At 46.2% G+C, this 15,869-nt stretch overlaps 1 protein-coding gene across 6 annotated transcripts in view; it reads right to left on the bottom strand.

Annotated features, from left to right (window-relative positions):
- Nucleotides 1-234: 234 nt before the first annotated feature.
- ncor2 (nuclear receptor corepressor 2) overlaps nt 235-15,869 on the bottom strand; it is a 74,575-nt gene continuing 58,940 nt past the window's right edge. For 4 of the 6 annotated variants that reach the window (XM_079162000.1, XM_079162003.1, XM_079162001.1 and 1 more), the window contains 23 exons: nt 15,622-15,758; nt 15,301-15,400; nt 15,074-15,178; nt 14,241-14,344; nt 11,828-11,978; nt 11,569-11,712; nt 11,333-11,422; nt 10,378-10,595; nt 9,839-10,184; nt 9,519-9,722; nt 9,154-9,405; nt 8,217-8,369; nt 7,877-8,113; nt 7,564-7,750; nt 7,092-7,471; nt 4,692-4,822; nt 4,349-4,524; nt 4,135-4,269; nt 2,970-3,112; nt 2,792-2,845; nt 2,066-2,272; nt 1,365-1,544; nt 235-1,247 (listed from right to left, as the gene is read on the bottom strand). In XM_079162000.1, the coding sequence (XP_079018126.1) occupies nt 1,036-1,247; nt 1,365-1,544; nt 2,066-2,272; nt 2,792-2,845; nt 2,970-3,112; nt 4,135-4,269; nt 4,349-4,524; nt 4,692-4,822; nt 7,092-7,471; nt 7,564-7,750; nt 7,877-8,113; nt 8,217-8,369; nt 9,154-9,405; nt 9,519-9,722; nt 9,839-10,184; nt 10,378-10,595; nt 11,333-11,422; nt 11,569-11,712; nt 11,828-11,978; nt 14,241-14,344; nt 15,074-15,178; nt 15,301-15,400; nt 15,622-15,758 (4,046 nt within the window). In that variant the 3' untranslated portion in view covers nt 235-1,035. The remainder of the gene's footprint in view (nt 1,248-1,364; nt 1,545-2,065; nt 2,273-2,791; nt 2,846-2,969; nt 3,113-4,134; nt 4,270-4,348; nt 4,525-4,691; nt 4,823-7,091; nt 7,472-7,563; nt 7,751-7,876; nt 8,114-8,216; nt 8,370-9,153; nt 9,406-9,518; nt 9,723-9,838; nt 10,185-10,377; nt 10,596-11,332; nt 11,423-11,568; nt 11,713-11,827; nt 11,979-14,240; nt 14,345-15,073; nt 15,179-15,300; nt 15,401-15,621; nt 15,759-15,869) is intronic. The other 2 variants (XM_079162004.1, XM_079162002.1) reach the window with 2 other exon arrangements.

Here is a 15,869-nt window from a genome sequence, read left to right as displayed (position 1 = left end):
AATATCCAAAAACTGTTCCAACAAACACAGACATGATTAATATAAAAACAGTGAGAAAGTGTCACTTGTTTCACTGCCATCCATCTCTCCCCCACGTGTACGTCTGAGGTCAGACATACACACCCCCCCCCTTATATATGACGACATCAGCAATGAACAGCATGTTTACCCTGTAAACCAATGATATGACCCTCCCCGCATAACAATCTCAGCCCCCCCCCCCCGCCGCCCTCATCCCCAAAAAGATACATCATTGCAGATAATAGACAACAAATGACACCATCAAAAGTTCACCATCAAAATGTACTAAAGGTCTCAGCTCACGTTCCAAACACAGGACTGGACTAACTGACTTTAAAAAGAAGCAAAAGAACGAACCGAAACAAGATAAAACAGGATGTTGATTCTCTTCCCGTCGCCTCGCACGTGTTCTTGTAGTGGTAGCAGTGCACAGGCCGCCTGCACCTGGCGTTCACTTTGAAGAAACGTGAGAGGGCCCTCGCTGTGTGGGCCGCTGTTCTCGGGTCAGATCTGCGGTCAATATCCGTCACTAGAGGAGCCATCGTCAGGCTCCGGACCACGCGGACAACATGACCCCGGAGTCCCTGTCAGCAACATTAGAGCGGTACACCCAAAAGGTGCAGGTCACTGTGTCTATATTGATAAGGCCGGTGAGGAAAAAGTAGCAAAGTTTAAAAAAAGAAAAGTGATTTGTCCTTTAGAGTAGTCCTGGAGTGAATGCATGACACATAAGTGCAAACATACACACACGCACGCGCACGCACACACACACAAACAAACACGGAGCAGCAGAGTCTGAGCTCGGGCTGCTTGGCGTCTCAGACGTGTGAAAGGAGAAGGGCATGATCCTTGCTTGACGGCTGACGGAGGAAATGCAGAGTGGAATGGTATGGGTAGGTTTGCAGATGCCTCAGCAGGTGTGTGTGTGTCTGTGTGTGTGTCTGTGTGTGTGGCTGCAGCAGCACAGAGCTGGTTGACTGTTAGCGGGTCTTGTGGTGCGATAAGATTTCTGGGTCACTCGCTGTCAGACAGGGTCTCGTACTGAGACATGAGCAGAGGCTTGGGCTCCTCCTCCCCCCAAGACCGGCCCTGTCCAGGTCCAGGTCCAGGTCCAGGTCCTGGCCCCGGGCCCCCCAGCTGACCAGAGGAGGGCGAGGGAGCAGACACCGTCCCGCTGGGGAAACGCATTATCAACGGGTTACACGGGAAGGGAGTTGGAGTTGAGCCTGCAAAAAAAAAGAAAAAAAAGCAGAGTGATGGAATTGTCATGATGAGTTTGAGACATTTTCTCCTTTTCCATCAACCACTACAACGGATTTACTATTAACTGCTGCGTTTTATACCAGTGGATGAAGGCCGATCCTCCCAGACACGGTTGGTAAGAGGAGTCCGTCTGTTGCAGTCTCCCTCAGAGTGGACTGAGGACACAGACGACGGTCTCTCTCCCCCTGACAGGCCTGGTCCTGGAGATTTGGCCTTCCGCCCATTAGAGCGCCCGCTGCCCTTTGAGGACTTTCCCCCACCTGCAAGCAGAGGAGGCCGAGCTCAGACCTACAGTGTAACCATCCTGTGCAAAACATTTCCAGCTCTGTGTTTAGAGCTGCTGATTCAACCCTAACCGGTAAATATAACAAAATGTTTCAATCTTTCAGCAGCTTTCCTGAATCATCCTAATTAATTATTGTTTGAGAAATACTGTTACAAAAGTCTTCAAAGATAAATAAAGAATGTCCTGGTAATGTTTAAAAGGGAAAGAAAAAGATGAAACCGTCAATAAGCTTATTATAAAATGGAGACTAATTGGATTAAAGTTAAAAATAAATTCCTGAGGCAGATGATGGCGCTGGAACAGAAAAGGCACAGCCAAGAGATCCCTGCCTGATGATCTTAAGTTGTTTGCAGGAAAATAAAAGATTTGCTAAAAAGCGTGGTACAAACCCAGACGCTGCCTTGAAGGTAAAACTGAAAGCCTTAAATTGCACATTTGGGAACAGCACATGCAAGACTACATTGGGGTGAAGAAAGGAGTCGGGGGATGTTGCACCTTGTGAGAAAAAGTCTTCAACACGTCCGTCGGCTCCAGGCATCCCAGCAGACACAGCTGATCCCATCTGGTTAGCGGCGTTGGATGGAGAGCGTTCCTCGGGCTGATCATCGTATTTGCCCATTAAGGCCTTTCTTATGATGGCCTCCAGGCCTATTGAGTTACCGGGTGTCTCTGGAGCTGGATGGGAGCGGACACTCACAGGTCCTGTGAAAAGAAGGAGTGTTCAACAAGTTAAGAGGGAGAAAGGGACTGCAAGTACAAACAATGCTATCAGAAGCTACTGATACAGCTACAAGAGCATGAAGAGGGGGAAGGCCCTATATACTGTAGCATCCTATGTCATGAGCGTCCCAGCGGTTTACGCCTCGTCTCCGTCATCTGGTAACGCAGGTCAAGTTAATTTCCTGTGTAAACGGCACCTTTCACACCACCTCAGGACCTTTGTGAGATTTCTGTACATCTGTCACAAACCGCTCTGGTGTGAACACAAGCAGTCGGGGTAGAGGAGGCCACAGAGAAATCCATGTTCAGGATATTGGTGAGCGGGATACTCTTCTTTCCAGTTACACATTTTTCGACCAGTAAATAAATCATCATGAAAGGTGCTGGGGCTTTGAACAGCGGTAAACTTGACCCTCAACATACATCCACTATGGCGTGTCATGAGGGGCCGGCTTCCCACTTCAAACCAATTTAATAATCGATGAGGTTTAAAAAGATTACCTGTAGTCGTAGACGCCGGCATATTGAAGATCTCTGTTCCTGGCTGACCAGCATCTGAACGTGGGAACAGGGTTTCTATTTAAAAGTCATTCCTCTTTATCAAATGACAAGTACGGTTTTCATCTGAAATTATTTTTCCTATCGCACACTCCTGCCTGCGCTGAGAGATCAGACTTACTGAAATCACCCTCATTTCCCACCACCGTCATCTTCTTGATCATCTCCTGTTTCTTTGACTTCACGATAGCCGAGGTGCTCTCTGTCAACTTGCTGAAGAAAGCTGGAGGCTGGGCGGCGTTGGGAGGGGAACGGGAGCCCATTCTGCAGGAGGGAAAGGAGAGCCAGGTCAACAAACGCATCTAAACGAGCCCTGTGTGAGTATACTACATATCAATCTACATTACATATTACATGTAATATGAAGGCGGTGGCGTCAGCAGGCTAAAAAAAGACAAACCCATCAGCCACAATACCTCCCTTCCTTGCTGAGGAATACCTTAATTATACCATAACTGGCGCTTTTATCCAAAGCACGATGTGGTTTCAGGCCAAAAAGTACAACAATCATGCAAGTACATAATTAAATGTGCTGAATTACTTGTGACATTTAGAAACAGTATAATGCAAGATGCGGGGCATCTGCTGCCTAACTGTTTCAGATATTCCCTAACATGGAGGTATCAGATACTCTTAATAAACCGTCTAATAGTAGCCGCTTATATTTGCAATGTAATTCTTACGGTGACTATCTAAGGCTCATGACCACAGGTGAGTGTTGGAGCATCGACTGGCTGGTAAATTGAGACCCCTAAACCATGAATAATTCAGAAAATTAGGACAGCAAGTGTCTCTGGGAGACTCAGGGCTTCATTGTCTACATACAGCAAAGATGGAACTAAACTGGACACTGTGTGCTGTATTTGGTAATTAGCTGGAGTCTTCTTTCCAGCCTCTTAGCATAAGCTGTCCAAGGGAGGCTTGGCAAAGTGACTTCAGATAACTGGAGCCTGCTAGACACACCATTCTCTATGGAAGGCCATTAGCGCCGTCTTCAACCTCCATGCAACACAAGAGGAAACATCTCAGCCACTTCTCCTGTGAGGGGGCATCTCATATAAAAAGGTGGAGCTCTTATTTATGTCTGTATATTATAGCCTGCTTGTTGTTGACATAGATGTTAGCCTGTCTTGTATCATTAAACAACTATTCAAACATTTTACAATGGAAAATATCATGAATGGCAGCACTGCTAATCTAAATATTAAACAAGCTGTGGCCATCATAAAGTGAACATATACAACATCGTTTTTTTTTTAATTGTTTCTGGAGACGTGAGCCGTTACCCTTGCTCTCCCTGCTCGTTGGAGTAAGAGGCCCCTCCCTGGACCTCAGGCTCAGAGCTGGCTCCAGCAGGAGACACTGGTTCAATGCCATCGTTTGAAACGCTGATAGGCGACGTCTTGGGCTGAGGAGGAGACCTGCAGAGAAGACAAAGACAGATTGATGAATCCTCGGTCAATTCTACATTTCACAGATATTTCCGTTAATGATTCCTACCGGTCTCTGTTGCGTTCTCCACTGAGGCCCTCTGCATATCGGGAGCCTTGGGCAGAGTCCTGTGAGGTGGGCGGGGGCTGGGAGGCACTGGGTGGACGGGTCAAGTCCAGGACCGGAGAGCCGTGGTAGCTTTGCTGCTGCTGGCTCTGCCTGGTGTAGTCCTTCGTTATCACCTCCTGTTTACATAAAGACACATCCCCGTCACAAATAGGACAACATTAACATTAAACCTCGAAAATTCCTTAAAAAACACTTCAGAAATGTGCTACATAAATATGGAGATATGAATATTTTGTTGTCGCATTATTGTGCCATCTGTAACGCAGTGGTTGAGGGAACTTACACTGATGTGCTGTGCCAGGGTGACCACCCGCTGGCTGCCTTTAACGCAGGGGGACAGGGGCTGCTGGCCTGGAGACAGTCTCTCCTCAGACGGAGGACGGTAGAGACCGTGTGGCTCCATCTTCTGTTGAGCTGTTGAACAGACACACATGTACACACACACGTACGTACACACACACGCACGCACAGGGAGGCAAGAATCACATCCAAACATGAGTAAAAGTTAGTTTCGAATTGAAGATGAAAACATGCATAATTCAGAAATGTCTGTGCATCCATCCATCTGAGCTTATGGTTATTGTGCAATGTAAACATTTCATGTGGCATTTGCACATGAAAGCTCAAAGGACAAGCTTTTCTATTAAAAAAAAAAAAACACTATACAACAATAAGCTACTATAGATGTCTTAATTATTTATAATGAACTCTTTGCATACAGACCAAGCAAGCCTAGCTTTGACCAGAAATGATGCTAAAATTGACTGGTTTTGCATCACTGACTCATAAATGAAGAAGTCTCAGAAAGTCACTTTATAACCATGTTTCCGCACTAAAAAAAAGAAAAGAAAAAGAAGGGTAATGCCTTAGAGACTAGAATAATACAAATGCATTCACTGAATGTTTATGAATAAAAGAATCTATGAATACTATCTTATTAACTCAAAATAGACCCACTCATGCTTAGCCATGAATATATGAAAATATTGTTGGACCATTGTAGCAGCCTATTACAAGATGTGTCCCCCCCCCCATTGTGCATTGTGTCTCACTATGGGTTTTCTTACACAACTCTTGCACTACAGTATTTATCTCAGGAGTGGATGATGTAAGCTGAGCGCAGGGATCAGCACTGACTGTATGGACTCCCAGAGAGGACGAGTCCCCCGGAGGGACAGGATGCTGTGGTTTCTGTTATTAGCTAGCAACAACAGAAGGGACTCTGAGCTCATTTCAACAAAAGCTAACAATAGCCTGCATTTCCCTCAAGGTCTGTGAATGCATGCCAACATCGGTGTGACGCTGTCCTATCAATATGTCTTTCTGAGAGGCATGCTTCCTGTTGACTTCTGCACATACAAGAGTTGTTTTTAAAACACTCATTTGAGCTCAGCATGCAGTCGTCACTTGCCCTACAGACTTTGTAATATGTACACACGTATGAGTGACACATTGCTCTACAGCAGAAAAAAAAACCACAACAAAACAAAATCACATTCCAAATGACGGACAAACTTCCAGAGGCTTGATTTAGAGAGATGTGTTGAGTGTTTGGCATGTGTGGGGGGGAAAAAAAAAAGAAACAAAAGAAATCAGCGTAAACTACAGTGAGCCGCAAACGGGAACATGCAGAGATTTTGGGAGGGGCAGAAGCTGCAGTACCCCCCTCCCCATCGATGGCTGAAAGTCTTTTTCACGTCCTCCTCCTTTACCTTTCCCACCCGCCTGTGCAACACCGGTGCTCTCCGGGACCCCAGGGAGGTAGTCTGATGGTTGGTAAGGCTTTAAATGACGTTTAATGAAAGGGACTGTCACACCAATTTGCTGCTGCCTTTTAGTCATCTGGGTTACATGTGGTCATTTGTCCAAAGTAGTGCCCAGCACAATGTGTTTGGAGTAAGTCTATGAGCATCTACAGGAAAGTCATGCAGTAGTGAAGTACAGCTACTGCATGTATAAAGTGAATTTAAGAGTTTGAATCACAGGCAGTCTCATTTAACGTGGGATAGAAACGCCTCCTGCTTTTACAAGTGTCAAAAATATTCTTGTCAAGCCTACTTTCATAAGTAAGCAAGCAGCCGAATGGGAGGGAGGAGGGGTGCCACGTGTTAAATTCTGTCACATCCGCTGCAAAAAGAAAATGAAAACAAGCAGCGAAGGATGTTCTGCCTTCTCATCCCACCATCTTTAGCTATCTGAAGATGACACCTTAAAGGACACCTAGGATCTTCTTCATGGAAAATATAAATGTGTCGAGTTGTTAGCCATTCATATTTTATCAATGCTCCATCAGGGTTGTAAACTTCATCTTCTCCTTTAATCTCAGGTCTAATTTGGACTCGCTAGAGGTTTAGTTTTCCAGAGGGCACCCTTGGTGGTCTTTAAGTTTGTAAAGAAAAACTAATAATAAAACTGAAATAGCCAAAAAGTATAGCATTGAAGGAAAAAAATAAATGTAAATGAATTGGGCTGATTTGATAATGCCAACCACCACAGCGTGCAATAGGCCACAGACTGACGGGGGAAGGTCTGGGTGATGAGGGGGACCCTGGGATCCAGAGCGTCTTACCATCAGTGGCGCCGCTGGCAACAAGCGAGCCCGTCTCTGCCATCCCCGTTTCACAAGAAATTTGACGCATAATAATCGCGTTTATGAAGTTGGCCGCAGTCATGGTGGTCTTACCGAGTGCTCGGAGCTCTTGTTCCTGAATGGACATCGCTTTGTTTTGAGTCTTTTCCCTACTAGGTGTACCGCTTTCTCCACGGCCAGGAGGGTTATCCGACTGGGGAGGGAGCAGGTGCTGGGGCCGGCCTGGAGCCGAGGGGTAGGAACCTGGGTACATTCCTGGGCTGGGGCAGGACAGCTTGGGGTCAGATTTACTGGAGGGCCCGTGCTGGTCCTGCACGTGCTTGGGTAGACCACCCCTGTTTTTGCCTCCATCGCGACTCTGCTCTTTGGCTACATTTGAGTCCATGGCAGGCGGGTAGGCCTCGGGGGGCACACCTGTCCTTTGGAGGTGGCCAGGATAAGCTTGGTAGCGGGCCGGCCCTGAGGACATGGACCTGGCGGGGTCAAACAAAATATGATGATTGGTAAACAAGACAATCAAATTAGCTGTTGTCCTTGTATAAAACAGAACTAAAATGCAGTTTACCGAAACACAGACGAGCTGGAGTGATCGTTGATAGAGAGACTTTTGCCCCCGGTGTTGTGTAGCACACTTGGCCTCTGCTGCACGTTCTCCTGGTTGCGAGGGGACACCGGGGAGTGCTGGTGGCTATACTGTTGGGAGGAAGGTCTCACACCGCTGCTGCTACTGCTTGCCAAGCTGTGTTCTGTACCTGAGTGGAAAAACAGATTTGTTTCATCTCACAAATGCGTTACTCTTTCCCCAAACTACATTTGTGCTGCCAGTGTGTTACTTTTAACTTGTACATACAAAATTTAAAACACTATCAGCTACACACCTGGTCGCCAGATGGGGGCGTGCTCCACATTTCCAAGTGACCCGCCCTTCTCTCTGTCTCGGTCTCGGTCTCTCTCTCGGTCCCGGTCCCTTTCCCGGTCTCTATCCCGTTCTCTCTCTCGGTCGCGTTCACGTTCCCTCTCCCGCTCTCTGTCTCTCTCCCTCTCCCGCTCACGGTCTCTTTCACGCTCACGCTCTGAAGAGGCGCCTTGCATCTTGTTCATGTGCGAGGACCCAACTGTATAGAAAAAGGTAAAGAGATTGTAGAAAGATTGTAAAAACAATAAGAGTTCAACATATTGAATATGTTGGGGAGTTTGCTTGTGTGAACTGAATTGTACCAGGTGAGATGGGGGAGGTGGTGTAAGGCCTGCCAGGGAAGGTGGCGGTTCCCCCGGGGATGTAGGTGATGCGATCCATCGGGGAGCCGGCTGCCCCTGCAGAGGGAGGGACCAGGACAGGTAAGTGTGGCACCTGAGAAAGGTCGATGATCCCTGGGAGACAGAAAAAAAAACAAGGGTAAAGAAAACCCGGAAAGCTACAGACGTGTTTTGGTTTAGAAGATAACAGGTTAATAAAGCCCAACGCTGCGTTCTTACCGATCATTCAACTCTGTTTATAATGTGAGGAAAATTAAAACATGGACTTTCCACTTGGTTCAAACTAGAAGTAAACGATTACAAAGCACTACATTGAGAGAATATCGTTGGATCTGATTAGATTCTGTTTCAAATACTTGCACTTCTGGTTTGTTAACATTTGCTACATAATTACATTATATTTCAATATAATGTAACAAAACGAACTCACTGCTCCGTCATTGACTCTACACAACAACTTTTCACCAACTTAAATACATTTTAACTTTTTTGTATAATCTTGATTTAGACAAAGACAAATGGACTGCAACTGCTGTTGCATATTTGATGCATTTGTTGCTTTGCCAATACAAATGAATACGACTCCAGACAGTGACGACAACCAACCGTCAGATTAAGCATAACGTTTCCTTCTCCAGCAGCTTCTAATTACCTTTACCTTAACTGCCGCTTGATGCAGAAAACCAGCTGATTGCCCACAACTTGCATGTGCCAAATGTCACCAAAGCTGGGCATGCAACATGCTGCTTCGGATAAAAATCAGACCCAAGTAACAAAAAACCTTATAGAACACTTGCTGTCAGATTTTCTGTTTTCCAAACATCTTTAATAACCAATGTGAACACAGCCTAAGAGAATTATGAGTGAAAGTCAGTGTTGTGAAGTCAGTTCGCCTCACCTCGTGGGGCTGCGGAGTAGGGCATTTGAAGAGCCTGGTCTCGTGGAGTAAGGTTCCTCAGCAGGTCTGAGCGCTGGGCAGCCATGGCAGCGGCTGCAGGCCACTGGTGCATCTGCTGGGAGGTGATGTAGTCGTTGAGCAGCGTCTGGCGGTTTTCCAGGGCCGCAGTGTCAGGAAAGCCAGGGATGAGGTAGGGGTAGGGGTGAGGGTACGCCGGGTTGGGCGCGAGGTGGCGAGGCAAGTAGTAGGCAGCTGTGTATGAAGAGTAAGAAACGTCCGTCAGGAAAGGTCCATTATTCATATTGCCAATTTTTGTCAGACTACTGCTTTTAAAAAATATCAGCCTAACTTGACTGTCGCTGTACCTGGGTCAATGGGGATGCCACGGGGCAGCGACGCAGGGTCAAAGGCTATGGGGATCCGACGGTACACGTCTGCAGCCCCAAGACCCTGCAGCAGACGCTCATAGGTCTGTTGATCTGGAACGCCCTGGAGGGGTGATTTGGTGGCACTCATTTCCCTGGGGGTTGGCGTGGATTTACGCTCCTGAGGCGGATTCTTACTGGAACCTGGCGTTAAAACAAGGACACAAAAGAATTTCACGGACCGCCTTTGTGGTGCGTGAAGAGTGAACCATCTCGTTCTGAAACATTTCAGCTGGCTTGACTGTATGGTGTGTACCCACCGTCATGCTGCCTTTGGCTCGCCTCCCTGGACAGAGGGGAGCCACGGTGTGAAGGCCCGGGGTAAGGGGCCCTCAAGGCGCCTTTCTCCTCGTAGCCCACTGGACTATGATGAGCCTTGCTTCCCTGCTCTGAGCCCAGTGTGAGCGGAGAGGAGCGGGCTATAGTGCTAGCCGTGCTGACCACCGCGCTGGGCCGCCCTTTTGGTGCCTCGTCGTAGCGGCCCCTCTCGGCGCGCATCTCCATGTGGGAGGGTGCATTGTGGTAGGAACGTGGTGAACTGGCTATAATGGAGCGGACGTCGTGACGTTTCCCCGAACCAGTTGCCTCCTGCTTCATGGGTGTTCCCTGAACACAACAGGAATTCATCAGTTAATTGTAGAGAGGGCCAATAACAGTAATAATAAATGTATCTATATAGCAACAGTACTACTATGACAACAGGAGGACAAACCGTGATGTACAACAAACGCAAGACAAACTAAGGTGACATTTAAACACTGATAAAACAGTACAATAGATGAAGCATTAGTGTGTGTACCTGTACCATGATGCCCTCCTTGCCAGGCTGTCTGAGCTCCTCCCTGGGAATGAGGTGGATGGAGCGACCAGCCTCCTTCACCGTAGGCACCATGGCATCTCGGCCCTTCATCGGGTCGGAAAGCGAGCCGGGCCCGCGGGGTGGGGAGCCCTCTCTCTTCATCTGCTTAGCCTCCCTCCTCAGGTAGCCATCCTGAGGGTCCAGATGACGAGGTATGCCTAAAAATCATGAAGATCATCGTCAATCTTATTGGGCAGCGTACTTCAAAATGTTGGTTCATAATTTAGACAGAATGGAACTGAGAAAAAGTGAAATAGACAGAAGAGACGTGAAGAAAGGCTGTGATAAAGTTATATCAGCTCAGATGAACCAGTGAGGGTTCTGAAAGCAGCTTCATCCGCTACCGTCTCTGAGCAAGACGAAACAAGATGGTTATCTGACGTTACTGCTGTCAGATAGATAAATATGAAATCAACATGAAAGTACTCCTGCCAGCGGGTGAGTTCTGCTAAGCTGGCACAGTCTGCTTCTTGAGAGGAAATAAGGAAAAGCTATCTTTTGCTGCAGCTCCGCTGAGAGAATATAGAGAGTACGGTCTAAAGAAGTGAGAGCACCTTCAGGAAAACAGACTGAACGCAAACAGAGACGAAAAAACCATAAACAGCAGAATCTTGCAAACAGATTCAGTTCAAAGATTTCATCTGCTGCAACATCTTTAAGACTTTTCTCTGTGCTGGTGTGTCACTTGGATCTGTGATTGGCAAAAAGATGTTTCTCTTCTCGAGAAGATTAGATTTAGACATAAATGATGATGCTGAGGTTTTTAACAGAAACATTAGCAGAGTGGGAACAATCTTGGATCTCGCCCAGCAGAAGGGTATGAGAGTTTTTAAAATAAAGGAGGAAGAAGAAAAAAAATCACATGCTCATGTGTGTTAGTGAGGCGTCATCCTACCTTGTGAGATGGAGCCACGGATGTGATGATCCTTGTAAGGTGTGTGGTGAGGACTGTCCCTATCGTGAGGCATGGCTCGACCAATCAGACCTGAGGTAGGGAGGAAGGAGCAGTGAGGTGTAAGGTGAATGAGTTCATCGACGAGAGTTAAATGTGATTCAACAAGGGTAAAACAAGGGATTTCATACAGTGGGCCTTTGTGAGCAGGACACGGGGTTAAGGCGGTCGTCTCTTACCTTCACAGTTGGCAGCAGACATGGAATCCCTCAAAGGCAGTCCTCTTACGATGCCTCCCTCCATGATGTCGTACGGACGCTTTAGGCCGAGAAGTTCCCCAGACTGGCCTCGGCCCTCATCTTTAGGGTTCTGAGAAGGTGGGCCTGCAGATGACAGAGACGTTACTATAATAACTTAAACAATGCGTCTTAGTGTGGGGCGAGTAATCAATGAGACCTAATCATTATTTATTCATATCATTTAAGCTGATGTACTTACGGTCATATGTGAGAATGTGCCCACTGATGCCCTCGTAGACCACATGGCCTTTAGAGAGGGCCTCGTCCCGTTCCCTCTCAGCTCGACTGGCGCTGTCCTCTGTGATCAGACGGCTGATGGTCCCCTGATACAGCACATCAGCTGGCGTCCCCTGTGACCAAGAGAGGAGCCACGAAATTAATTTTTGGTCAAGCCGGACTATTTTCAGAACTTCACATTCCAAAGTCACGTAATCAATCAAGCCTCGTTCTCAGCAAACCAACTCAAACTAGTTCTCTCAGGCAGCACCAGGTTATGGAAACAGCACTCATCCATGCTGACTAATGGCACAGGCCTGTAGCAGCAAAAGGCAAAGCCCACAATTACACTGTTGGATGGATACTGTGAAATTCACTGAGGGGAATATATTAAAATGTCAAAGAGATTACACTAAAAAGTTTGTGACGTGGCCTAAATATCCCTTATTAGGGATAATCACTATCATGAAACTTTACAGTAGATACGATACACGACAAAACAACAGACTGTGTTTTATAGCTACAGTGCTACTAAATAGAATAATTAACTAACTGTTATAAAGGCCCTCCACAAAATGTGTTTAGATAACAGCTTCGGAGGGCTTTTAAAGAGACAGAGATGGACAAAAACAATGCTGACTGATGCTATTATGGCACAGATGAGTGCAAGTGACTCGGAACAGTCTTTGTCTCTCTTCTCAGGACTGTTGAATTGGAGCCGACTGTAACGCATAATACAAAACATTTATTCCGTTTCTTGAAGTGTTTGTGCCCCAGAAAGAGCTTTTTGTTACAATGGTGACAGATAACAGTGATCCAAAATAAATAAACAAAACAAACACAGCTCTGAAATACAAAGTAGTGCTCTCAGAGGAAGCGGAGGTGCAGCAATAGACGACAACAGGCTTTTTGTTAAAACCTTGAGTCACATCACTCGTACCGCGAGCGTGAGTCATATTTCTACCCTGCATGAGGAGAGCGGGGGGGGCAGCAGACGCAGTAGTGCCTGAGATCACATTTCTTGTCTATTAGTTGCAGCTTTTCCAAGAAGACGCTGCTAAAGGTTGAAGGCCAGAATAGTACGTTTCTGTGTAATGGGGAGTGTGGTGTTTACAGGATCAGATGGCACTGACGAAAGCAGTCCTCATCTCCTCCCTGAGAAAGTGCAACATTGATATATCAGGGTGGTAATCCGGCTGCAAGCTAAACAAACAAATGAGCTTCCCCCTCCACAACGGCACTGATTGTGCTTTATCGCTTTCTCCTTACTAATCCATCACACTGGACAACAGCCTTGTTTTCTCTTAAATATCAGCTGGATGTGATATTACAGTTGAGCATATCAATGACGAGGTTTAGCCAGAGTCTGGAATAAATACAATAGGGGAACAGACGCGGTACAGTACCTGTTGCTAGAGCGACAGGGTCACTGAGTTTGGTGGTTATGTCACAGCAGGAGGGAAATCCAGCAGCCACAGCACTTAGCTCGCCAAATGACGTCTAAACAAACCCGCTGCTCTCTTTATCTTTAACCATCATAAGTAATAAGTAATAAAACGCCCAGTGACACAAAGGCTGCTTGTTTGATAGACGTGGCTTTCAACAATATGGGGCAGGGGCCAAATGACAGAATGGATTTTGGAAAAACTATTGCAAACCAATCAGAAGAGGTGTGTAGTAATGAAAAACTCTGGAGGGTGGGTTGTCTGTGTTCCAGCCATATTTGCTGCTACTATCATAACCTGTGACACAGTTTAACCGTCAGTTTCAGTTCACTATTTACATCCATCAGACCCTGGCCGAAGCAAATCGCATTAACCCGACTGAGCCACTGCTGCACATTGATCTGAGGGGAAACACTAGGCCAACTATATACAGTATACCATTAGTTTCCTTTAACAAGTCTCTCCTTACCTTCCTAACGGCTCATTCACAGTGGTTCACTTTTAAACTAATCTGAACCAATTTAAAAGGTTGTTCAGAGGTTCTCCAAATAAAAAGGGGAAGATAACTGTTTGCCAGTAGTCTGTCGTAATGTACTACTCACATTTGAACACTGTCAGCAGAATATTCATAACACACTCACACCAGGATTGCCACACCCAACACAGCTATAAACTGCACGAATGGGAGATTCTGTTCTGTTACAGTGACAGACTCCCTCCGTCACTGTAACAGAAATCAAAATATGCCTAAATCAACAATTACTAATATCTATATTCCCTGCATGTTAAGTTACTCGCTCTCAAATAGACTACATTTGATGTGGGTCTATTTTAACTCAAGTGTACACTGTGCAGTATAGTATCCACAGCAAAGCTCAACAGTGATCGTCAGACATTCCTCACTCGCGTATCGTAACTACAGCCTTAGCGAGGACTCTGATCTGAGCTCACCTGAGTTATGGAGCCCCCTCGGTAGGAGATTGAGGAATCTGGATGCATTCTGGTCCCTGGGATACCCTTAGTGATGCTCCCCCCTTGAACAGCTGGAATAGAACCTGTGAAGATAGTATAGTTTGTAAAGATGCTAAGAAAGAAAAACAGCACTAAGAGTATTTGATTTGGTCAGAAAGCCTGTGAGCATGGCTGGAATCAAGTCACACGCTGTTGTATTTACAGTAGTATTTATACCCAACATTCAGTCTTAACACTGTGTTTACTAATGTAAGAGTGAAAGCGTGGCTTTATTAAGTTCCCCAACTTTGTATAAAAAAGGAGAACTGTGTTGAGACACCACTGGCAGTAATTACTTTGAATATCCTCGAGTTTGCGTCTACTAGCTTTGCACACATGGATCTGGGCCGTTTCTCCCATTCTTCACATCCTCTCAAGCTCTGTCAGATTAGATGTGCTTCAGCAAACTCAACTCTCCACTGATTTCCAGCTGAGATTTAAGTTTATGCCTGGGCCACTCAAGTACATTCAGAGACTTGTCCCAAAGTGGCTCCAGTGTGGTCCTTGCTGCGTGCCTCGGGTCACTGTCATGCTGAGGAGGTTAATCTTTTCAGCATGACAAAGCTGAACCAAACATGTGGGAAAACTCATGATTTTACTTTGTTATCCAAGGGCGTACGGCAAAACAGTCACATTTAAATATGAGTGTTTTCCAAGATGCGTGATATAATTGGTAACACACTACACAGGAAAGGGGAAAGACGCAAAAGCAAAACGCTGATACCAGTTTACTGCAGATGGAAATCAAATAAGAGACAAGGCGAGGCACCCACCACGTCCAGCATCATGAGGCGACCCCTGGGTTGGCATATTGTCGGCTTGAGAGGAGGAGCTGCGAGGGGACAACTGTTCCTGCTTTATCACAGGAAAAGGACCGGCTGCATAGTTTGGAAAAACCAAGGGACAAACAGAGAAACAGTGATGAGGGAGACGTGTCTATAGGGATGCATCAGACCTCAATATCAGTTGTGTTGAGAAAGTAAAACCTTTTTTTACTCACCCACTTTCCTTTGATCCATCCAAGACAGCCCCATCTGCGTGGGGGTCATCCTCCCATGGTCCAACCCATGAGCTGGGCTGTGCAACTGCACTGGGGTGCCCTGAAGAAACCAGCATTCGGTCAAAATGGTGATTTATATTATTATTGCTCTAGCGTAGAAATACGTGTGTCAGATTCTACTTTTGTTGCATTCATATTTTTTTGTAGCATCTGCGACTGAGATTATATTAAAAAAACCTAATAATAATATTACATTTTTGTTTTCTGTGGGCCAAATATGACCATGTAGAAGCCCTGGTTTTCATTTTTGTGGTGCTGTACCTGTGTGATGGAGCCGCCTGGCTTGGTGGAGGAAATGAGTGGCGGAGGCTCTGGCATCGTGAGGGGCCTCACTGCTGCTAGCCTTCCACTGTCCTGTGGCAGATTAGCGAGTGAGGGGTGGCCGGTTTGCTGGAACGCTGAAAGGCGAGACAGATAATGAGATTTGACTATTGTAGAGGTTTTGTTCAAAGTTATTGTAATGCAACATTCAACACAAATGACATCTGAGGCGTGTTAAGAATATAGAG

Source organism: Pholis gunnellus, assembly GCF_910591455.1.
Source record: "Pholis gunnellus genome assembly, chromosome: 6".
NCBI classification, from domain to species: domain Eukaryota; kingdom Metazoa; phylum Chordata; class Actinopteri; order Perciformes; family Pholidae; genus Pholis; species Pholis gunnellus.
The sequence above is the reverse complement of the archived record's forward strand: the minus strand, read 5'-3'. Positions and strand labels throughout refer to the sequence as shown.